General features: G+C 37.6%; 4 protein-coding genes and 1 pseudogene across 5 annotated transcripts; 3 read left to right on the top strand and 2 right to left on the bottom strand.

Annotated features, from left to right (window-relative positions):
• The first annotated feature begins 1,185 nt into the window (after window positions 1-1,185).
• LOC147478431 (eukaryotic translation initiation factor 4E-2-like) lies at window positions 1,186-5,750 on the top strand. The gene is made up of 5 exons (XM_086581823.1): window positions 1,186-1,549; window positions 2,294-2,459; window positions 2,536-2,661; window positions 5,245-5,310; window positions 5,395-5,750. The coding sequence occupies exons 1-5, from the start codon at window positions 1,266-1,268 to the stop codon at window positions 5,443-5,445; spliced, it is 693 nt and encodes a 230-aa protein (XP_086437949.1). The 5' UTR covers window positions 1,186-1,265; the 3' UTR covers window positions 5,446-5,750.
• Window positions 5,751-5,998: 248 nt separating this feature from the next.
• On the top strand, window positions 5,999-9,323 carry LOC147478430 (eukaryotic translation initiation factor 4E-2-like). Its single transcript, XM_086581824.1, has 5 exons — window positions 5,999-6,345; window positions 7,072-7,237; window positions 7,337-7,462; window positions 8,719-8,784; window positions 8,873-9,323. Exons 1-5 carry the CDS (start codon window positions 6,077-6,079, stop codon window positions 8,921-8,923), a joined length of 678 nt encoding a protein of 225 aa, XP_086437950.1. The 5' UTR covers window positions 5,999-6,076; the 3' UTR covers window positions 8,924-9,323.
• Window positions 9,324-10,948: 1,625 nt separating this feature from the next.
• Window positions 10,949-12,254, bottom strand: LOC147478429 (RING/FYVE/PHD zinc finger superfamily protein). Its single transcript, XM_086581822.1, has 2 exons — window positions 11,235-12,254; window positions 10,949-11,145 (listed from the first exon to the last, which is right to left on the bottom strand). Exons 1-2 carry the CDS (start codon window positions 12,186-12,188, stop codon window positions 11,092-11,094), a joined length of 1,008 nt encoding a protein of 335 aa, XP_086437948.1. The 5' UTR covers window positions 12,189-12,254; the 3' UTR covers window positions 10,949-11,091.
• Window positions 12,255-16,313: 4,059 nt separating this feature from the next.
• LOC147478428 (phosphatidylglycerophosphate phosphatase 1, chloroplastic/mitochondrial-like) lies at window positions 16,314-18,809 on the top strand (annotated as a pseudogene). Its single transcript, XR_015209112.1, has 5 exons — window positions 16,314-17,073; window positions 17,156-17,234; window positions 17,419-17,492; window positions 17,563-17,670; window positions 18,457-18,809. The product of XR_015209112.1 is annotated as a phosphatidylglycerophosphate phosphatase 1, chloroplastic/mitochondrial-like (transcript).
• A 698-nt stretch (window positions 18,810-19,507) lies between these two features.
• LOC147478427 (Sodium Bile acid symporter family) lies at window positions 19,508-22,660 on the bottom strand. Its single transcript, XM_086583949.1, has 7 exons — window positions 22,107-22,660; window positions 20,884-20,977; window positions 20,775-20,808; window positions 20,638-20,692; window positions 20,451-20,534; window positions 20,089-20,376; window positions 19,508-19,983 (listed from the first exon to the last, which is right to left on the bottom strand). The coding sequence occupies exons 1-7, from the start codon at window positions 22,605-22,607 to the stop codon at window positions 19,831-19,833; spliced, it is 1,209 nt and encodes a 402-aa protein (XP_086440075.1). The 5' UTR covers window positions 22,608-22,660; the 3' UTR covers window positions 19,508-19,830.
• Window positions 22,661-23,037: the final 377 nt, after the last annotated feature.

Below are 23,037 nucleotides of genomic sequence, written 5' to 3'. Positions count from 1 at the left end.
GACCCGACCCGACCAACCAATTACTCCCCATAAGTAATTGGAGTCTAAAAATCGCTGAGTAATCGGCCGAGTTGCCGATTTATGAGGAATCGGAATCGGGCGAGTTGCTCACCATAAGTCGGTATATAAAAGAAAATCGAGATTTTTCATTTTTCTAAATGCGAAATCAAGTTAGGGCTTTGGAATTCCAGCTTTTTTTCCAGCCACGAAAACAAATAGTTTTCTCTCCAATTCCAGCCGTGAAAACAAGCAGTATTCTCTCCAATTCCAGGTACGTTTTTCTTTTTATCTTTCTTTTTCTTTTTCTCTAAGACTCTCCAGCCTCTTCTTCTCGTTCCCCCTCTTTCTCTTCTCCTCTCCAGTCTGCCACTCTCCACTCTCTTCTCCTCTCCAGTCCCTATTGATTAATCTATTTTGGGTCGATGGAATGGCCAAACAATAGATATGTTTACTGATTTTTTTCTTTGATTATTTCTTTTTCTGAAATTTAGAGATGTCTTTGAGAACCTCGAATGAGCCCTCTGTTGCGAGTGCTGCCACAACCACCTCAATGAAGAGGAAGTCAGATGATATGACATGGGAATGGGGTGAGTGTAGGGACCCAAATAACAAAAATTTTGTTTGGTGTACATTGTGTGATAAAAAGGATGTTTGGAGGGATAAATCAGTTGAAGGAACATCTAATTGTAACATGTATTTGTAAAGAAATATAGTGTTTGAAAAAATCACCCGAATAATCCCGATTAATCTCTGACCAAGTAGACCTACTCACTACTCGCTCCTCCACGAGTAGCGGTTTAAAAAATCGCCCGAGTAATCCCTATTAATCCCCGACCGAATAGACCTACTCGCTACTCGCACCTCCACCGAGTAGCGATTTAACTGCCCAGATTGATATACAAAAAAATGAAATCCTTATCACTCAACAAATCCAGCTCTACAAAGACTCTAATTTCTCTCCCAATTTATATAATAGTCATTTTCTCTTACAACAAGAAGGAACAAATTTGAGACTTGATCCTGAGAGAAAAACTCTTGGGTGCCTAAATAATGCATGCCAACAACGTCATTGCACTTTGAGGTTTATACGAATAGGCCCATCCCAATTATCTTTAGCGAAACAAAAAGGCCCAAGCCCAAGTACATAATATCTGGGCTTTTTTTTATATTATAAACACTCAAATCAGAACAGAGAGCAAAAATCACAGAAACGAGGACCATCCACTTTTTTTTCTCTATACATTGACAAGAAGAAGAAGAAGAAGATGGCGGCAGAAGAAGGGATTGGAACTGGGTACAATAATGAACAAGAAGAAATAATGAATGAAAAGTTAGTTTCTGTAGACATTGGTGGTGAAGAATTTGAGGAAGGAGAAATAGTTGGTGGAGATGATTCTGAGGCTTCTTCTATAATTCCACATCAACCACATCCTTTAGAACAGTCGTGGACATTCTGGTTTGATAACCCATCTGCTAAATCTAAACAAGCTGCTTGGGGTAGTTCTATAAGGGCTATTCACACTTTCGCTACTGCTGAAGAGTTCTGGAGGTATATATATATATATATATTTTTTTTTTCGATTTATTTGAATGTTTTTTGGTTGCCCATGTGTTTTGGTTTGGAAGAAAAGTGTTGGGAGGAATCAAGTTTTGATTTTTATTGAATTTGAGCTCACAATGCAACTTATAGATTAGTTGTTATATGTTAATTTAAATGCCTTGTGTTTGACATGTTTGCTTTTATTGGTATAATCAAAATACATAATCCTACTTGATGAGATTTTAGTGCCCGGATTAACAGATAAGATTTTATATTAGAAATAAATTGGCCCACCCGAGCATTTAGAGAATGCGATCAAAGTATGGAAATATAGACATGAGAACAAACAAACAAGCTTTTAGCCAAAAAAAAATAATAATGGAAATAGGCCACCCTTTTTCTGGAACTAAACTTGTTGGTGTCCGTCTGCATTCAGCTCCATCTATTTTCAGACAAGTGATACTCATATGATTTTGAGTAGATTAGATAGATACTGAAGTTTAAGCTTTAGATTCATGATTTATTGAATATATACTAATATTTAATAAACACTAGCTTCTTGCATTTGTACTTGTGTAGTTATGCTAATACGAGATTCTTGTGACCATGACCTTTCTATCACGTTTTCGTCTATTCTGTTACTAAATGATGTGTATATATATATTTTTTTTATGTTTTTCGATTAGTCCTGATTATTATCTCTGAGACATTGTCATATATATATGTTACTGTGAATGTTTGTTCTGCACTCAGCCTTTATAACAACATACATCATCCTAGCAAATTAGCCGTGGGAGCAGACTTTTATTGTTTTAAGCAAAGAATTGAGCCGAAATGGGAGGACCCTATCTGTGCCAATGGGGGTAAATGGACTGTCAGTTATACTAGGGGAAAGGCTGACACAAGCTGGTTGTATACGGTATGCTGTTTATTTAAAGTGTGTATTGAATGTACTCAATTAGCCTCTGATTGGTTTTTTACATGTGTTCTATTAGCTTTTGGCAATGATAGGAGAGCAGTTTGACCATGGCGATGAAATATGTGGAGCAGTTGTTAATGTTCGTGGTAAGCAGGAGAGGATTTCTCTATGGACCAAAAATGCTTTAAATGAAGCTGCTCAGGTAACTATCTCACCCGGACGTAATAAGAATCCTGCCAAAGAGTAATATTTCCCATTCAAAATTAGAGCATGTAGTACCCATGTACTCCCAAGTTTTCTGATCTCCCTAGAACCAATAGAGTACAAAGTACAAGCAAGGAAGAAATGTTAGGAAATCTGTGTCAAATTTTACAAAATAGTTCGGTTTTATATATTAGCTAAATATAGCAGTTATTGGTGATGGGGAAATGATCTAAGGTGTAGAAATATAGAGGAAACCTGTAGTATTATGAATTTGTTTACGTAGCCGTTGGAGCATTGGCTATAAATAGAGACAAGGGGAGCCTTAAACGTGAAATATCTGCTCCACACAGGTTTGTGGACAAAGATATATAGCTTTAAGTCAAGATCTATAGTGTTACCCTTTTGGCATGAACCACCACCGCTGAGAGAGAGAGAGAGAGTCTAAACAAATCAATAGCAGACACCGACTCTGTAAATTGGGTTATTGTCGTAGCCTCGTAGGTATGGTATAAAGGCCATGACTTTAAGTCAAGAAGTATGTGGATCATTCAGATCTATCATTTCTTTTCTTAATAGGGCCATCAGAGCTGTTTGTAATTTGCTGAAGTTTCATTTTTTGAAGCATCATCGCTGGATTCAATCTGATAATGGGGGCAGAAATTATGTGGCTTTCTCTGTTATTACTCTTACATTGTACTCTTGTAGTGATTGGTGGAAGAAAAGCCAAAATAGTTTTTCGTTGGTCATTGTTTGAGTGGGTGTATTGATTTCATTGAAGTCTTGAGGAGATTTAGCTGTGAATAAGTATTGGGCTTCTTGTGTTCTTGTTGGAATTAGTGGAGAGAATCTTAGATCAGGTGTAAGAATTGGAGATGGCAGGCTGAGAAGCTTTGAATGCTACAGTTCAGGACTTGATCCAATGCTTTTTTTTTGCTCGAAGCAACATTAGTAATCGCAAGTATGGCCTGTACGTCTAACACTTATTCTCATCAAGAGGAAATGTAGATCGATGGATTTCCTGGCCAATGAGCTTTGAGAGTATGGCTGCAAATCTTCCTAAAACTGCTTTGAGTGGATGCAAATAAGGGTTTAGAAGTTCTTTGATTTAAACTTTGTTTTTTTTATTCACTGAGGATTGTTTGGTTGTTTTGATGTGAGTAGTTATGGTGAAGTATCGATTTGTTGAGTTGCTTTGTTAGAGCTTTGAGTGTCTCAGATCTGATGTGAGAACTTTAGGTAGCATGTTAAATCTTGAAGGCTTGAGGTTGGGATCGGATCCTTGTTCGATCGAAGCAACAGAGGCACTCGATCAAACCTGAAATTTCTGATAACTTCTCATATTGAATGTGTGAAAGCTGAGTGCAACAGTTTCAAGATTGAAGGAGCAAAGTGATGCTTGCTGGATTCACTTTGGGGCAGAGATGGTGGGAGTTTGGGTCGGACTGATCCATCTTCTTAGGTCTGAAAGTCGTTGGGACTTGGGGTGGTAATAGTTGAACCCTTGTCCTGGGGCCTGGGCTATGAAATGTTTTAGTGTTCTAAAGTTGTAACCTGTGGGGCTTTGCCCAATGGGAGGCGACCTAGTTTGCGTTGGTTGCTCTTGGGGTGCTACTCATTGCCCTCAAATACTTGTATTTTTTCATTGTCTTTTAATATATGTTTCGATTACCTAGCAAAAAAAATAAGTGTAGAAATATAGAGGCTGCAAGAAGTTTTTAGAAATATTGCAAGACTTTGATGCTGTGGGCAGACCAATAATTTAGTCGATTACAAGTGTACATTTGCAAATAGCTACACAACCAGCTCAAAGTCATGTCTAGGAAGATTTTTTGTGTCTTTATAGAGACTGAATATTGTTTATGGTAATGGTAAGAACCAAGAAGTATGTGATATATTAGTTAGGACGAGGCTGTTGAGATGGAGTGACAAAGTTGAGACTGAGATATTTAAGTGAAGCAGAGAACTAAATGATAAATTCTAGAAGCTACAAATCTGTCCTTCTTAGATGCTTTGCAGTTTGGAGACTTCACAGAAAGACTTGTCACAGCATCAATAACTACCTAGGATATGAAGACACAATTCTGAGCATAGTTATTTGGAATAGGTCTAGAAACTCATCATGCTTTGTTGTAATACTCTCTGCATCTCCTTTTTCTTCTGAAATAGACGATTTATTGTGTGTATTAAACTGGCGCCCCATTGATTTGGTTAGTTAAGGTTGATATGTGGCTTCTGTAGTTAGATCTATGCATGAATTTCTCTCATATGTTCAGAACATTGTTTGCGATGTAATGAAGTAACAGGAGATGCCCTTAACGTATGGAATGACATGGGAATTTCCTAGATACTGTATGCGTAATTAACTTGTTAAATGCTGTTTAAGGCACCACTTGAAACCCTACCACATGGTTCTATGAACCACATTTTGTCTGTGGTTTATTGTCAGAGAACCTCCAGTTTTGTTTGGTGATTGGTTAATTTTCTGGGCTACTAAGGACAATATCTGTGAATAGCTCAAACTTGTGCCTCAACTTGTGTTCAAAATGATGCACTTCTCATGTAATTTTATTTTCCTTTACAGATGAGTCTTGGGAAGCAATGGAAGGAATTTCTGGATTACAATGATAGCATAGGCTTCATGTTTCATGTGAGGGATCTCTATATGCCGTTTATGTTTGCAAAATAAGATTTATATTCGCAGACTGAGTATCTTAATTTGTTCCAATTTCAGGAGGATGCTAAAAAACAGGACAGATATGCGAAGAATAAGTATTCACTATGAGCTGAAGCGTCCTTTAAGAAACAGTGAGAAGCAAATGAGTGATGAAGCAAGATGAGGGGAAGGAGATTAGGAGATATTCTACATTAACATGAAAATCAACACTTCTCTAGGATTGCAATTCTGTAGATCATTTTTGTACTTGGCCGCATTAGCTCAATACTTTGTTCATTTATTATGTCAATGTTCATTATTCAGCAAGTGCCGACTAGCAAAGTCCGTAAAACCTTTGGGTGATGATACCAAAGGTCTGGGGTCGAACCCTATTTAAAACAGGCTTGCCAATAAAAAAAATGTTCATTATTCAACTCAAATCTTTTATCACTCAACAAGTACAGTTCTACTGGGACTTTTCTTTCTCTACCAATTTGTATAAAAGTAGTAATGAACTACACCTTCAAATTCTCTTTTATATTTCTTCATTAACTTTGAAACTTGTAACAAATTTTGCTTCAAGTGAAAGCAAAAACAGAAACGGGCCCTCCATAAATGTTAATTACGCGCCAAATAGCAACAAGGCCAAGTAGTGGGAATATGGTCAGCAACTATTTAATCAAATTGACATTATTACCCCGAAACAGAAAAGAGGACCTTCCATTTTTTTTTCTACACTGACAAGAAGAAGAAGAAGAATATGGCGGCAGAAGAAGGGGTTGGAACTGGGTTTAACAATGAACAAGAAGAAATCATGAATGAAAAAGCAGCTTCTGTAGAAGAATTTGAGGAAGGAGAAATAGTTGGTGGAGATGATTCTGAGGCTTCTTCTTCTTCTGCAATTCCTCATCCTTTAGAACATTCATGGACATTCTGGTTTGATAATCTATATACTAAATCTAAACAAGCTGCTTGGGGTGATTCTATAAGGGCTATTCACACTTTCTCCACTGCTGAAGACTTCTGGAGGTATATTTTCTTTGTTGAATCAAGTTTTGATTTTTATTGAAATAAATTTTTGTTTTTTTTGTTTTTTTCTTTGGAATTTGAGCTCATAATGCAACTTCTAGACTAATTATGTGTTAATTAATTGCCTTGTGTTTGACATGTATGGTTTTAACAGGTACTTGATTATATTTTAGTGCCCAAACTAATAGATAACATCTTTTATTAGAAATAATTTGGCCAAATGTCACTTCGGCGAATCGAGCCCTTGCTTAGAAATAGAAACAAGGAAGGAAAGATAAAGAGCATATGGAGAGGAAGGGATTCCAATCAAAGTATGGAAATATGGACATGAGAGACCAAACTAGCTTTTAGCCAAAAAATAATAATAGAAATAGGCCACCCTCTTTCTGGAACTAAGGTTGTCGTTGTCCATCTGCATTTGGCTCCATCTATTTTCAGACAAGTGATACTCATGATTTTGAGTAGACTAAATAGATACTGAAGTTCAAGCTTGAGATTCATGATTTATTGAATATATATATTATTAGACACTAATTTCTTGCATTTGTACTCATGTAGCTATGCTAATACGAGATTGTTGTGACCATGACCTTTCTATCAATTTTTCATCTATTCTGTTACTTAATAACATGTATATTTTTCTTTATGTTTCTCAATTTGTCTTGTTTATTATCTCTGCGACATTTTCATCTATTATGTTACTCTGAATGTTTGTTCTGCACTCAGCATTTACAACAACATACATCATCCAAGCAAGTTAGCTGGGGGAGCAGACTTATATTGTTTTAAGCAAAGAATTGAGCCGAAATGGGAGGACCCTATTTGTGCCAATGGGGGTAAATGGACCATAAGTTATACTAGAGGAAAGGCTGACACAAGCTGGTTGTATACGGTATGCTTGACTCCCTAGTCCCTACTAGGATGTTTATTTCAAGTGTGTATTGAAGGTATTCAAATAGCCTCTGATTGGTTTTTACATGTGTTCTGCTAGCTTTTGGCAATGATTGGAGAGCAGTTTGACCATGGTGATGAAATATGTGGAGCAGTTGTTAATGTTCGTGGTAAGCAGGAGAGGATTTCTTTATGGACCAAAAATGCTTTAAATGAAGCTGCTCAGGTAACTATCTCACTCGGACACAATATGAATCCTGCTACAGAGTAATATTTTCCATCTTAAATCTGTAGATATTGTGAAACTCTCCAGGTTCACTTATTCTCTCTTTGGTACTATATGTTATGAATTTTGTCAATACGCTATGATATGTGGCCAGAAGCACTAGATGCCTTGCTACAATTGCATTGTTCTTTGTCAAAAGCAAGTTACTGAAATAGGACTCCACTTTACCAAAATAAGTGAGCATGTACTCACAAGTTATCTGATGTCCCTAAAACCAATATAGTACAAACAAGGAATAAATTTTAGGAAATCTATTTCATATTTACAAAATAGACCGGTTTTATATATTAGCTAAATATAGCAGTTATTGGTGATGGGGAAATGATCTAAGGTGTAGAAATAGAGGCTGCAAGAAAGTTTTTAGAAATATTGCAAGACTTTGATGTTGTGAGCAGAAACCAATAATTCAGCTGACTACGAGTGTACAATTGCAAATAGCTCCACAACCAGCACAAAGTCATGTCTAGGAAGACATTTTTTGTGTCTTTGTGGAGACCGAATATTGGTTATGGTAAGAACCAAGAAGTATGTGATATATTAGTGAGGATGAGGCTGTCGAAATGGAATGACAAAGTTGAGAATGAGACATTAAAGTGAAGTGGAGAACTGAATGATGACTTCTAGAAGCTACAAATCTGCACTTCCTAGATGCTTTGCAGTTTGGAGACTCCACAGAAAGACTAGTCATAGCATCGAAGTAGAAGACACAATTCTGAGCATAGTTATTCGGAATAGGTGTAGAAAATCATCATGCTTTGTTGTAATCTCTGTATCTCCCTTTTCTTCTGAAATAGACGATTTATAGTGTGTAGTAAACTGGCACCCCATTGATTTGGTTAGTTAAGGTTGATATGTGGCTTCTGTAATTAGATCTATGCATGAGTTTTTTGCATAGGTTTAGAACATTGTTTGCGATGTATTGAAGTAACAGAGAGATGCTCCCAACGTATTGAATGACATGGGAACTTCCTAGATATCGTTTGTGTAATTAACTTGTTATATGCTGTTTAAAGCACCAGTTGAAGCCCTACCACATGTACTATGATCCACATTTTGTCTGTTGTTAATTGTCAGAGAACCTCATTCAGTTTGGTTTGGTGATTGATTACTTTTCTGGGCTACTATAGACAGTATCTGTGAATAGCTCAAACTTATGCCTCAACTTGTGTTCAAAATTATCACTTCTTATGTCACAGATGAGCCTTGGGAAGCAATGGAAGGAATTTCTGGATTACAATGATAGCATAGGCTTCGTGTTTCATGTGAGGGTTCTCTTTATGCCATTTATGTTTGCAAGTAGATAAGATTTATATTAGCAGACTGAGTTGCTTGATTTTGTTCCAATTTCAGGAGGATGCTAAAAAACTGGAAAGACTTGCAAAGAATAAATATACACTATGAGCTGAAGCAACTTTAAGAACAGTGATAAGCAAATGAGTGGTGAAGCATGATGAGGGGAAGGAGATATTCTACATTGCAAAGCTTTTATTTGTAAGGTGTCAAAACCTTTAGAGAAATGTGAAATCAATTACTAGTTTTGCTATTTGTTTTTGTTGCTTTTGGCAGGTTCTCATTCTCTGTTTCTCCCATGAACAGAAACACCAGTATTAGATGTTAGTATGTTACTTTTTTTTTTGTTGTACAATGGATTCCTTCTGATGTTGTATTACCCTATCTATGCTGTATGCTAGAGTGGTTAAATCTTGGCTTACTGTAGGCAAATTGTATCTATGTATGAGACCGAGTACTGATCCCCTTTTTATGGGTCCTCTATCAATGAGACTTGAGAATTGAAGTATTATGGGTTTTTGTTGGTAAGTAGTAGTTGTTCTCATATAGTATACAGTATATGAGAATCAAATTAGAACCTCTGCACTTGCTTCTTCTGATCCGCTTGAAATACTTTTTTTTTCGCAGGAAAATTGTGAATATTATAATAATAATAATATAAGGTTACAATATAGGGGTTAAGCACCGCCTGAGCTGGATTAAGTTCCCACTTTGAATCCAAAATCAAAACCAAAATAAACTAGTTTCCAACAAAAATACTAAAGGTTCCGGTGGATAAATCTAGTTCATTTATATAGTGTGGGAATATTTCTAGTCCTGGGTGGAAGAGGGGTCGGATCCACATCTTTTCCCTTGGACTTCCTTTTTTCTTCGGACCCTGCCATTCTACTCCTTCCTTATACTCAGCCCAATCGACGGAGCTCAGCAAACTGTGGGTTTCAAGGAGAACACGATTTCTTTGAGTAGTGCATGATGTATTTGCAACCACTTCCCGCTCAGTAGGAGAGGAGGTTGAAATTGTTCCTGTAGGTGGAGGAGAATGCTCCTGCAACATCCATTGGGGCTTGTATTTCTCCTTTGATTTTATTTTCCATGGTTCTTCACCACTGTTTTCGCCTTCCTCTTCGTCAACAAGGTCAGCCCAGTTAACCACTCACATCAAAGCATTGGTTTCGCTTAGTACATGGAATCTGTTACTATCGGCAGTAAAAGAGAAAGAGGACTCAGCCATTCTAGTCGTTGAAGAGGAATAGGAGTCTAGCGCTCTACTATTCAAGTTCTCGACTCTGAACACCTCATCCGCAGTTGATCTGAAGTTGGGTGCTATAGAATTTGGAGGGTTTCTCATATTTGGACAATCTGTTCTCTCATCAACTGGATTGACATTCAAGTCCCTATCAAGTGGAGGATTCTCGTTGACAGAAATGACAGTTTCAGAGTGGCCCGCCATTTGTGCATCTTCAGTGCCCATATTTTGGATCTCTGCTACTGTATCTTGAGGCACTGCCGCAGTAACAAGTGTATCTTGCTCCAGAATTGCAGTAGGTAATACGGCCTGTTCAGAAGCTTCAGCTAGTGTTCCATCTTTTTCAAGCATTGAATCCACCTGAGGGGTAGGGATAGCTGCTTGAAGAGCAGTAATTGCTGACTGTTTGAGTCATCAGTGAGACTCCAGTTCCCTCATTTACATTCAAATCCACAATAACTGGCGGTGATGGAATGGGCATGCCTTGGGAGTCCTTGGTGCCAGTGTCACTAACTCCAGTTTCTTTGTTCCTGTTTCTCTGTTTTTTTTTTTTCTTCCATGTTGTAGCTTCAATGTTGTTCTGATTCTCAATACTCTTCTCCTTGTCTGGCCTTGTATCCTTCTCAGTTATCATTTCTTTCTGTAGTGATTTGCATTCACTCATCAGATTGCCTCTAGAATAAGTTGCTGGAATTACCCATTACGAGGAGATGTTTTGACTTGTGAATATTGAGTACACTGATCTTTGAACAAATGATCCTTTTTTTTATTTTTTTTAATGGTTGTTAATCCCATTTCGATTGAAATTATATGCTAAGCTGAGCTGATAATAAATCCACTAAAAAGGCTAGCAAGGTGTTTTGCTTTGATCAGATTGGAGTAAAGAAATGGAACGCCAAAACGAAACAGGATAATGCATTATGTGAATTTAGTAAACATTACTCAAACTAGACAATCAAAGTTCAAATTTAACGAAAATACTTGTTACAAATCATTAAATCTAAGAAACAAGCACACTTTTTCTTTCTTTCTGTTACTTCTTAGCCTCCTCTCTTGCCACAATCTTGAACTTCCCTGTTTGTTGTTCCTGCAACCAAATAAACACCAGAAGAAGGTTAAAAGTTAATACAAAAAAAAAAAAAAAAAAAGGTCCTCATTAGACCCAAAATTTGTTACCTTCTTCCAAATCTCAGTATGCCTTCTGCAAAACCCAGCAACAATATCTCCTCCTTTCCCATTCTTCCCTTCTTTGTACTCAATACAAAGTTCCTCATTCAATCCACAAGTAACATGAAATGCTAATAAACACTTAGGTTCTGAGCATTCAATAGCACATCCATTTCTAGACTTGCAAACATAACACACCTCTTCCCATCTCTTTTTAGGAACTTGAGAACAATCAATCCCATCTCTACCATCTGGATTCTTAAAAAACACTTCAGGAACAAATAAAGCACATAAGACATGAGCCCATTTTCCATCTGTAGTTGGTTTCATTATTCCTCCCTTTTCAGGACATAGACAACAAGAATAAACCTTTTCCTTCTCGCCGTCATCGACCCGACTCTTTTTATCTTCACAAGTAGCACAGAACCAATCTCCTTCTGGTATACCTTGAACAAGGGGATCTCCATAACAAATTGCGTGAACCATTAAATCACATCCGTCGCAAAACACAATAGGGTCTGATGGATCTCCATCTGTACTTTGACAAACACCACAAAGAATCCCATCATCATCATCATCTTCTTCTTCCTCTTCCTCAACTATACTGAAAAGTTCGAATTCTTTCTGTGAAATGGAACTGAGTATTGGTGTTGCTTTTTCAGGAGAATGTTGGTATTCAAGATTGAGATCTAAACTCAAAATGGGTTTTTTCTCTGGGCTATTAAAAAGAGGTTGAAGAGCCCAAACTCTTTTCTTTGCAGGTAAATAACAGGTGGTAGTTTTTGTGTTTTCTGGGGTGGTGTTGAATGGGAAATGGAATGGTGGTGAGTAATCTCTTGATTCTTTTCTCTTCTTAGCTGGAAGAAGAGAAGTTGAGTATGGTGTTTCTTCAGTTTCTTTTTCTTGCTGTTGAAGTTTGTATCTTTTCAGTGGATGAACACCATGAAATTTTTTTTGTTCCATTTATCTCTTCTGGTTTTAAGGTTTGAAGATTTGAGAGTTGAAAATGAGAGAAAGAAAAAGAGTTAAAGACTAAAAAAAAAGAAAATTTGAGGTTTTGAAAGTTGAAAGTTGAAAGAAGAATGGTGGGAAGAAAAGCCGGGAAGAAATAGATTCGTTTTCTATTTTCAAATTTGGCGGCATGGCGGGGTTTGTTTTGTTTGAAACTTTGAAATTTTGGGGAAAATTTCGTGTATTGGGCTTTTCAATTCCGTCTCAGCCCACGGACTATTGGTTATCATCTACTGCCCCATGAACGACACAATAATCATGGACATCGTGTTGGGCTATTAAATCGTTGAGTACTCTCTCGGTTTCATTTAAACGACCGACTAACAATTTAATCCCGATCCTGTCGGGCTCAAAAACTCTCCGAGTACTCGACCGATTAGCCGAGTAATTGTGTTCACTATTTCAATGTTAAGCATTGAACTCGATATTTCGCCAATTTGACCAACCCTCGATTCTGTAAAGTTCTATACTTTAATCATATTTATTTTAGTTGATTGAGTGTTTTAATTGTTTATTGATTGATTGGGTTCTTAATTGACTTGATTATGTTGGTATTTCAAAGTTAAATATATTTAATAATTATTTTGTAAAGAAATAGTGTTATGAAAAATCGTCCAAATAATCCCGATCGATTACACCTACTCGAAAAAGCGAGTAGCGATTTAACTACACAGATCGTAGATTTTGCAGTTCAAGAGAGAGGATAAGAAGAGGTGTTGTCATAACACACTTTTGCTTGTGGATAAATTATTTTGTTCGTGTCAATAATCAATTTTTTCTTTTAATGTTATTATTTTTTTTTTTTGGTTGGTAAGCGAGGTTGTTTTAGAGGCCCCCTACCCCTTTTCATTAAATAACAAAAGCTTTCAATTACATCTCTCGTATTCCTTTCCTATTACATCATCATACATAATATTCCTTACATCCTCTGCAAAGGAGCTAGGAAGAATTTCAATAAATGTTACATTTGGAACATTTCTTTGCTAGAACATCGGCTAATTTGTTCACCTCTCGATAAACATGTTTAATAGAGAAGAAACGAGCCTACTTTGTAATGCTTTGCGATGCTCTTGATAAGTCTCTTCGCTTTGCCATGGATATTTTTTCGCCTTAGAAAGGTTTCCACATTTGATGAATCCGTCGAGCTTCCACTCTTCGATGTTATACTTCTCGGCTAGCTTGAGCCCTTGCTCAACCCTTGTAACTCCACAAGTGCTATGGTAACGGATCTGCCATCCACAACAAAACCATTGCTCTTGCCTGCGCGCCCCACTAGGTAGGCCTTGCGCCTTGCATGCGTGTTTAGTGTATGATTTACCTTACAGTCCACTTACATTTGATTCCACTGTCACCTCTAGTCCCCTTATGCTGTTCTAAATTTGATGCCACAATAAAACCATTATTCTTGCCCCATTAGGCCTTGCTGCTTGCCGTCGTTTTAGTGTATGATTACCTTCATCCCTATGCGTAGTCACCTCTATCCCCTTTGTGCCACAATTTCAAATTTGTATTTTTCGGGCCCCTCCTCCATTTTGACATCCATAGCGTGTATTTTGGGCACATCCTTTAGAATCGGGTTGCTTACCGTTGTTGTAGCGGCGAATTTATGATCAAAGCATCGGCCAGTTCCTCTCTTTCCAAGTCCGATTATATAAAGCCGAATGAAATAGCGGCGCCAATACATCTTGGAACCCTCCTTTCCCTTCACTCTTTCTTGAATCCATTCCAACTCTTTGCGCCAAGTGGGTGCAATTCCTCTGTTGTACCCATTTCGCAACTCGCACGTGCTGAGACTTTCCCATATCTCTCTTCCATACACACATGTAAAAAAGCGGGTGCTCTTACGTTTCGATTACCTTTGGTTACAAAACGGTATGTTGTCGATGCCACTACCTTCCATTCCTTTAGTTTTATGCGGCGTCTTCAATCCTTTTTCAAGCCATTGCAAATGATGAAGGAGAATCTCGAATTTTGTTCTGAACCATATAATATTATGCCCCATGTCCGCCTCTGCCTTACGCCGCTTTGTCATATGTATCCTTCATTTGGTACTTCGCCGCTATCTGTCACCCGTCCGGACTACCTCATCATCCTCTCCTATGTGTATCTCTACCTCTTCTTCAATTCCTTGTACCGGTTACGGGTAGTGATTCTTGAACTGTTGTGGGATATGCCATTGTCCGTCTTCTATGAAACTTGATACCTTAGCTCGCTTGTTACAAACCGAGTCGTATAGAAGTACCATATCGAATTTTCTGCCAAGATCGGTTGGGTGCCATGGATCATACCGGACTTGTGTTTTCGCCATTCCCAATCAAATGCATAGCTATAGCCCTTGCCGACTCGTCCTTCAAGATGTTTCTCCAACTCCACGAGCAATCACTTGGTATTTTCAAACTCGAAGTTCCTCCCCTTTATCAGATTTTTTTTTTGTACCCGGTGCACCCATAGTGTATCTTTCTTGCTTGTAATATGCCATATGTGCCTTAGGTTTCTTTGCCCGATTAGTAGTAGCCAAGCATCTAACCCCAAGTCCTCCTTCCTCATATGGGTAACATACATCTTCCCGGCTTATTAGAGTGAGAGTTTCCTCCATCAGGTCCAACCCATAGAAAGTTCCTACACACATTACATTGACTCATCGATAACTCGTGGTAGAATGAATCGCCAACCGAATATACTCAAGTTGTTGATCACGGACTTGAGAAGTCGTAAGCCAGATCTGCATAAGATAGGAACTTCCCCTTCCAACTCTGAATTCTTCGAATTTACGTTTGCCAAAAGTGGCGTCGCGATCTATATAGGTCGACCGGGTAGTGATGAGTGGGAGCCCTAAGTACTTCATCGGGGCGTACCTTGGGCAACCGGAATGGAATGGCTGCCTTCTTTGCGCCTCACATAGTCTTGCATCCATCCACGTGTGCAAAATAGTTGACTCTTCGCATTTGCTTCTAGTCACGTGCATCTTGTTGAATGAGTTCAACGTATCCCTTAGCGTCATGGCTGTCATCAAATCTCCGTGCATAAATGCAATAAGATCATCCGCGAATGACAAGTGGGTTATTACTGGGTCGCGACATCTGTGGTGTAGTTTGTAGTCTCCCACTGTAGCGCTTTGCATCATAAGGTCCGAAAACATCTCCATAACGAGCACAAATAGGTACGGTGACAGGGGGTCACCTTGTCTTATGCCTCTCTTCCCTTTGAAATACCCTTGAGGAGCTCCCTTAATCATAATGGAGTAGTGTGCATCCTGTATACATGCCATTATCCATGCCACAAATTTAGCAGGCATTCCTACTCTCTTGAGGGCAAATTCCACTGCTTCCCACCTCACCGAATCATATGCTATTATTTACTATTATTATTATTATTATTTACTAAACGAGTGTCTGGGCGAGTTTATGCGCATCTTGACTAATCCCAGGGCCCTGGTTGGAACCTCAACTAATCCCAGTGCCCTGGTTGGAAATTTGACTGGGTACTGCCTCGGTAGTGACCTTGAGGGAAATTGAATTAGTAACTATTGGGGAGCAAACCCAAGACCGGACCAGTTGTGCTACCCGTTCCAAGATTATGTCAATAATCAATTATTCAATATATACCTAGACGCCTAGTTAAATTCCTAAGGACCCAAAATATAGAAGGAAATACAGAAGAAGTTCTAAGAAACTTCAGACTGAACAAAATAAAAAAAAATCAATACATAGTTCATGTAGATTCATCTATAAAAAAGTTGAATTGTTAATACTAATGTGGATCACTCACATCTTTTGAATATCTGATTGTCTTTGTCATTGTCTAGATCCAATTATCATTTCACCTACCTAAGTCACCTGCTCACAGCCGATAATAATAGTGTACAAATGATTTGTATAATCTGCATTTTGATGCGCACATAAGTGTGTGCATAATTGGTCATCATGTTACTAATGTGGTCGACTTGTTGGGCCATAGCTACATTTGGCTCAAAGCTAATATGAGTGGAGTCCTTATTCCATGGTCCAATAACATGAAGACAACTATGTCATAATCTTGATTCTGGATTTGGTGATGTGAGAGGACTCAAACTCTGAAAGCAGGCAAATGAAAATGCCAAATTATAAGTTCTCAAAAAAAAATTGTACAAAATAAAAATAAAAGTGGACGATAATAATGCAAACCATAAGCTCAATTTCTCCACTGTCAATTGGTCATTGCCCCAACCTTAAGCAACCCTTGCATGCTCACCACAATGCACACATTTCAACTCCAATCATCACTACCCGTAACAGAAAACCAACCACTTCATTATGCTATATAAACAAGCATTCACAAACTCAACACAAAACACATTCCCCAACAACAACAACAACAACAAACACTACTACTAGTACTATTAACCATTTCCATGAAACCAAAGACCTTATTTTAACTGAAATGTATTCATTCCTTGACAACAACAACACAAACAATAAGACCCAAACTCAAGGACCATTTGAACAAAAACAGAGTGCACTGGCCCAGACCAACGTTCATTCAGGAAATTCATCAAACATGTGGTGGAACAATATAAAAGCTGCATTAAGCCAACGTTTTAACTTCGAAGGGATATCATCGGCATTGGCAGTGATGACTAAAGACAATCATCTTGCTTTACCTCATATTTCTGTGAAAGATATTAGGTGGATTGATTGGGTAGAGTTAGAAAAAAGAGGATTTAAGGGTGTGGTTTTTGATAAAGATAATACACTTACGTTGCCTTATTCGCTTGCACTTTGGCCTCCTCTTGAATCGTCCTTGGATTCTTGTAAATCTGTTTTTGGTGATAATGTTGCAGTTTTTAGCAACTCTGCTGGTAAGTTGGCATTGCCTAGTCTGTGTAAATATCTTTTTTGATACTTGTGGACTAATGTTTATGTTTAATTTTTTTATGCTAGGATTAAGCCAATATGATGCTAATGGTTCCAAAGCTCGAACCTTTCGAGCAATCAATTGGAATTCATGTCATTAGACACGGTAAGTCACTTTGTTGCACTGAATGATTTACTATTGAATAGCATTTCTAGTTACTGCATTTGGATTGCTTTGTGATTAACTCACCAATGTTGTCAAGTTAGGCAAGCCACGCCTTGTTTTCTCCACTGTATTAGAATTGGCATCATACGTTTTTAAACTTAACTTAGTCATGTATAAACTTCAGGGGTGAAGAAGCCAGGTGGATCAGCTGAAGACATTGAAAAATACTTTGGTTGTGAAGCCTCACTGCTTATCATGGTAGATATCTATAAGTTACTAGTCTTCTCTTGTTTTGTTGCCATATGACTTATATGTGGTTCTAATGTAGGTAGGTGATCGGTACTTTACAGACATCGTTTATGGAAATCGAAACGGATTTCTTACAATATTAACACAACCATTAAGTCTTGTTGAAGAGCCTTTCGTTGTTAAACAGGTTCAGATTCATTTACCATACTGTTATTTACACAATACTCAACGAATAGTACAGTCTAATAGTTCATTGTTATGTTTTGGGAAAAAAAAAGTTTAAAACAGTCTCTTGGTTGAAGAAGAGAACTGGGAGGAAGGAATGTTTGGAGTGATATTAGACTACAAGCCATTTAGAGTTGCCTAGGACGAAACCATTTATGCTTTGAAATTTGCAGAGGAATATAGGTACATTGAAAAACATTATAGATATCTTAAAGCAGTGGCTTGGTAAATTTTTGGGCATGAAGATTTTCTTTCTCATTTAATTGCTTATAAGAAAAATCCCTAGCCATGTTGCTGAGACTTGAAAAAAATTCAAAGGAACATTGGGAACTCTGTAGTGGCTGCTTCGCCTCCTCAAAACAAATAGAAGAAATGAAGGAAGGACTTATTCTAGGTTTTGGTATTTCACAGCAGTTCTATTTTGACAACATGACAACAAACTTAAAAAGTAGTCTTATGTTGCTCTTTGATCATTGTGATTTGATACTTAGTCAGTTTGTTCACCCTAATGATACTTTCTTAGAAAGGCTATGATTGAGTTTGTACCATGAACCAGCAATGTATATTTTCAGCCTTCCCATCTCACTTCATATTCTGGCAACCTCGGGCTTTTGCTGTTGAGCTTTGAATTTTCTATCCCCCTCTTTTCCATGACTAATAGTTCTGCAATCAGGATCACATGAAAAAGATACATTGTGTTTTTGTTTCTTCATTATGACGAGCTTCACTAAACAAGAAATATCTTCAGGTAAGGAAGTTGGAAGCGTCTCTAGCCAACTATTGGAATCGAAGAGGGATGAAACCTGTATGTCACAGTCTACTGTCAGAAGACGTGCATTGTGTGAAAGTTCCACCACCTTTGTAAGAGACTCAAGTTTTTTTATTCATGTAATCTTCTCTTCACACTGCTCTCACAAGCTCCTCTGACATACGATGCTGGCACCCTATGATACTGACGAACTAGCACCTGAGAATTAATCGAGTTTGGTGAACTTGAAGGTTTAGATGAAATGTAAAAATTGATACACATAGTCGAAAAGATAACTGTCTTGTGGGAATATTTGCGAATGGAAATGAAATGGTATTTTGATATTTTTTCTATTTCTTTTGCATGCTTTGTAATAAAATATTCTGATAAAGCTGTAGAATTGCTTAAGAAAGAGTAGTCCTGCAAATTGTATCTATCGATTCTCCTCCTGCCAAAAGTAGTCTTCAAAGTTATAGCAACGTTTCAAGTCGGCCAATTTTACCATTCAATAACATGGCAATTCTTCAGCATGTACATGGCCTGCCTGCTAAGCATATAGTAGGATATTGAGCTGCATGACTAATATGCTCGCAAGCAATGTGCCACAAATCCGCAATATACCAACACACTCCCTGCAATCCCTGCCAGCATGGCATGCAGCATGTACACTATAATTTTGATATTGTCAGGGTACATATCAAATTCCTGTTTTCATTGATAACTGCTTTTGGCACAACATGGTGTGAAGCCATTCAATGCAGTCGTACTTGCCTGGAGAGGTTCGTGTAAAGCCATTAGATATTGTGTATAAGTACCAGAAATTTGTGGAACCAATTGTTTACCTGAAACATAATGTTTCAATTGACATGGTACTAACGTAATGGTAAATAATTACGATTAAAAGACTTCGCGGCTGTGTTCAGAGAATCATGATTTACCATATGTTAGTATATGTCCCTGTTTGATTGCATTTTGAAGTGCACCCAGACACCCAGTATATGGATAAGGTTAACAAAAGAATCTTTGTTAGCCAAAGTTAAAATGCATCAAATGGAAAAATACTTGTATCTATTGCATGTAACCCTATTTTCTTGAAAAAAAAAGGTATCCAAAGAAAACCCTAACTGTTATCCAATTACGTTTCTTTTCAAAGTCTACAACTAAAGTTATCCAAAGCCACCCTAACTGTGGTCCGGATATCAACCACAAGGAGATTCAATTACACAGTGCTTTGTTAACCATCATACACTGTTTACCACTTACCCACTCCACGGCTGAAGATGACATTACAGAAATAATACCACATTCATATTGTTGCATATTCTACAAGAGTAAATCATATCCTTGGCAGAAGCTCAACTGAACTTCTCTGAGTTAATCTTGCTTTTCTGTTGGTAGATTGCATCTCCAGATTCCTGCAAGTAAACTACCAAAGATCGAATGGCAGACACTGGAAACTGCACATGGTACTGCTGTCAGAGGATCTCCAAAATGCTGAGCAGCTAGAACTAACCCAAGGACCGAGTTCTGGAAGGAGCAAGATAGTAGCCATAGTAAGAATGTCTATGTAAAGGGAGATGTGATGCATAATCAATTAGAAAAATTCGCTTTCTAATGAAATGCATTACTCACCTGCATGCCAACCTCAATGGAGATGGTCCTTGAGGAGGAAACATCAATCCTGAGTAACCTCGATAGCACATAGCCAAAGAAAAATCCAGAAGCATGAAGGAGACATACAGCAAGCACCACTTGCCGACCAGACATAAGGACAGCCGAAGCATTTCGGGCTATTGCGTTACCACATAAAAGGGCTACTGTAAACACAGCAATAGGCGGCATCACGGGAGATACCACCTTAACCAAACCTTGGCAATATTTGTTCAGAAGAGCACCAAACAAAACAGGGAGAAGCACAACCTGTTGCATGGCACAGATAAAAAAATGGAAGAAAAGACACAGTATCAGAGAAAAGTAAGAAGTACCACCCTTACCTGCAAAGTTGATATAAGCAGTCCAGCTGCATCAACTGCAACAAATTGCCCAGCTAGTTTAGCAGTTAAAAATGGGGTCATCACCTGAGACAGAACTTGAAGAGTCAGAAGTGATGCCTCAATTCCACAGAAACAATTAACAACTTGAGAAGCAGTACGTGAGATGTAAAGGGAGTAGTGTCATTACCACAGCCGCTAAGGTACTTGCAGCCGTCATCAAGACTGAAAGGGCCACGTTTCCACTGAAAAATGAAAAATCAATGAGGAACTCATTTGTCACTCCCAAGTAAAAATACATACTGCGACTTTCTAGTAATCACATACCGAGCTAGGTAAGTTACAATATTACTTGCCGTTCCTGCACATAAAATGAGAATTAGTAAAAGGATAGATTGACTATCAAACAAGGATAACACAAAGAACAAAAACAAACCCCCAGGGCAGCAGCCAACCAATATCAACCCAGCTGCATAATACGAAGGTAGTTTCAAGAGTTTGCTCACAAAGTACCCTGACAATGGCATTACCTGCAACATGAAAATAAACCATCTTTAAGCTCAGCCAAGTTGAAATATTCCCTTCTAGCCTTACTAAATACAACATTTTAAAACAGTTCTTATTTATCAACATAATCACGAATGGGTAGAAATTTTGAATAATTCAAGCAAAGTTTAGTATTATTTAAAATAAAAAACCTTAATGACAATGGATTTAGTCAACTTACTGATTGGAAAGCTCAATTCAATAATAAGATGAACTACCTGTATAGCACAAATTAAGTACACAGGGGACTGCTAGGTCTAGAGTTGGAACCTGACCTACATATCAATCAAAAGACATGATTGAATGTCTTGCTACCCTTTAGACCTTCCTCGCATAGTCCAGTTTCTAATCCAATGACCGTCTCTCTAGTCTCTACAAATCAATGCTGATCTCGGAATCAAAGCTAATGGAAGTGCTATATACGTACAAATCCAAATGCAACCCGCGGTCGTAGCGAGAATTTAAGAGAAGTGGTTAATAGGATCAAGAACCCCAAGTGCCTGACCAATATACTCTTATTCTTCTAATAGAAAATACCACAAACTAGTGCTCTTCATCACATCTAAACAATGTGAGAATCATCTGAGGAGGAAAACGTCCATTATCTTCTCCCTAGAACATATGATTCAGAAGTATCCTGGAGTTGAATCATTCAAAAACCGCTATCAAAGGATCTAGTAATAAATTTAAATGACCATTTCTTACGACCCATTCTAACCATTTTCCTGTCACCAATTTGTAAGATGGACTTCAACGAAGCACTCAACCATTCACATTATGGTGAAATCGTTTGTCCTCCATTACACATACAAAGTTTCTCTGCCTACACGACTCCCTCTTTTCTTTTCATTTTTCCTTCCTTCTTTGGCCTACAAGACTATGATACATTGCCACATTGGTATATATGCAACATGAGATGTAAATTACTGACTAAAACCGCTTACTGGTTTTTTATTTTATTTCTAAATGCATTGTACACAATGTGTAATTATCGATCATTCAACAAGATATTGCATCAAAAACTTATCAAATACAAATATAATTCTCAACATTAAACAGCTAAAAAAAAAAAGAAATCATAATGTATTTCTAGGAAAAATGTTTAGTGCAAACCGAATACTGAAGAAGGAAACCAGCAAGCAACTCCTTAGGCATAGCAAGAGCATCTCTTAAATCATCAAAAGTAAGTGTCATACCCATACCAAGCATAGTAATAGTAATCCCAAAAATGGTCATTTGAGGCTGTACCCAATTAAAAGAATTCGGTCTAACTAGTCCAAAAAAACAGCCCAATGCTACCCATACTGGAAACGCTGTCGACAAAACTTCCCCCACCATTTCAATCCATTTACCAATACTTTTCTCACCTCCATCACTACCATCACTAGTACTACCAATGTTATTATCTGAACTGGCAGTGCATGGTAAGTAATGCAATGGGGCAGTTACTGTAGTGGGTTTGAAGAAATGAGGAGTCTTTAATTTGAGAAAAGGTGATGGTAATGAAGTGGTAAGAGATTTTGAAAAAGAAAATGGTTTGGGATTTTGGTGTTTAACTATTTCTACTAAAAAATTTCCTCCTCCTCTTCCATTATTAACTAATGAGGACTGCATTTTTTTTTTTAATGGTGGAAACACTGATCATCAACAATGGTTATGAACTTAAAAGACTGATGAGAATTTCCGAGATTTCGTGATATGTGCCGATTTCACTTATTGCCTGACATATATCGTTTGAACATCAGCTAGTAAATTCACGTTTAATATCTGTTTTATACACCATTTTATACATTTTTTTATGTATAATGAGCAAAAACCAACGTTTCAAACCTAAAGATTAGTACATGAATTCTATAATCCAAGGCTTATAATTACCGAATAATAAGATCCGTATTTTTTAAATGAAAAAAAATGTATTATTATATAAGGTATGATGCTATTTCAAAATGAAAGGCTTTGAAAACCGTTTAAATTAGAATCTTCCATACTTAAAGAATATCAAAGAACTAAAGTGTTAGTAAGTAAATATAAATGAAAAATTGAG

Source organism: Coptis chinensis, chromosome 9 (assembly GCF_015680905.1).
Source record: "Coptis chinensis isolate HL-2020 chromosome 9, ASM1568090v1, whole genome shotgun sequence".
NCBI lineage: Eukaryota > Viridiplantae > Streptophyta > Magnoliopsida > Ranunculales > Ranunculaceae > Coptis > Coptis chinensis.
Note: the sequence above shows the minus strand (reverse complement) of the source record. Positions and strands in the feature narration are given on the sequence as shown.

What these genes read in the sequence shown, in the direction of transcription:
- LOC147478427 (XM_086583949.1), bottom strand. Translation starts at nt 22,607, where the DNA reads ATGCAGTCCTCATTAGTTAATAATGGAAGAGGAGGAGGAAATTTTTTA. An exon ending in GTTTCCTTCTTCAGTATTCG is followed by an intron (nt 20,978 to 22,106) that starts GTTTGCACTAAA and finishes TTCATGTTGCAG; the next exon opens with GTAATGCCATTGTCAGGGTA. An exon ending in ATTGTAACTTACCTAGCTCG is followed by an intron (nt 20,693 to 20,774) that starts GTATGTGATTAC and finishes TTCATTTTTCAG; the next exon opens with TGGAAACGTGGCCCTTTCAG.
- LOC147478429 (XM_086581822.1), bottom strand. Translation starts at nt 12,188, where the DNA reads ATGGAACAAAAAAAATTTCATGGTGTTCATCCACTGAAAAGATACAAA. An exon ending in ATACTGAGATTTGGAAGAAG is followed by an intron (nt 11,146 to 11,234) that starts GTAACAAATTTT and finishes ATTTGGTTGCAG; the next exon opens with GAACAACAAACAGGGAAGTT.
- LOC147478430 (XM_086581824.1), top strand. Translation starts at nt 6,077, where the DNA reads ATGGCGGCAGAAGAAGGGGTTGGAACTGGGTTTAACAATGAACAAGAA. An exon ending in ACTGCTGAAGACTTCTGGAG is followed by an intron (nt 6,346 to 7,071) that starts GTATATTTTCTT and finishes TTCTGCACTCAG; the next exon opens with CATTTACAACAACATACATC. An exon ending in CTTTAAATGAAGCTGCTCAG is followed by an intron (nt 7,463 to 8,718) that starts GTAACTATCTCA and finishes CTTATGTCACAG; the next exon opens with ATGAGCCTTGGGAAGCAATG.
- LOC147478431 (XM_086581823.1), top strand. Translation starts at nt 1,266, where the DNA reads ATGGCGGCAGAAGAAGGGATTGGAACTGGGTACAATAATGAACAAGAA. An exon ending in ACACAAGCTGGTTGTATACG is followed by an intron (nt 2,460 to 2,535) that starts GTATGCTGTTTA and finishes GTGTTCTATTAG; the next exon opens with CTTTTGGCAATGATAGGAGA. An exon ending in CTTTAAATGAAGCTGCTCAG is followed by an intron (nt 2,662 to 5,244) that starts GTAACTATCTCA and finishes TTTCCTTTACAG; the next exon opens with ATGAGTCTTGGGAAGCAATG.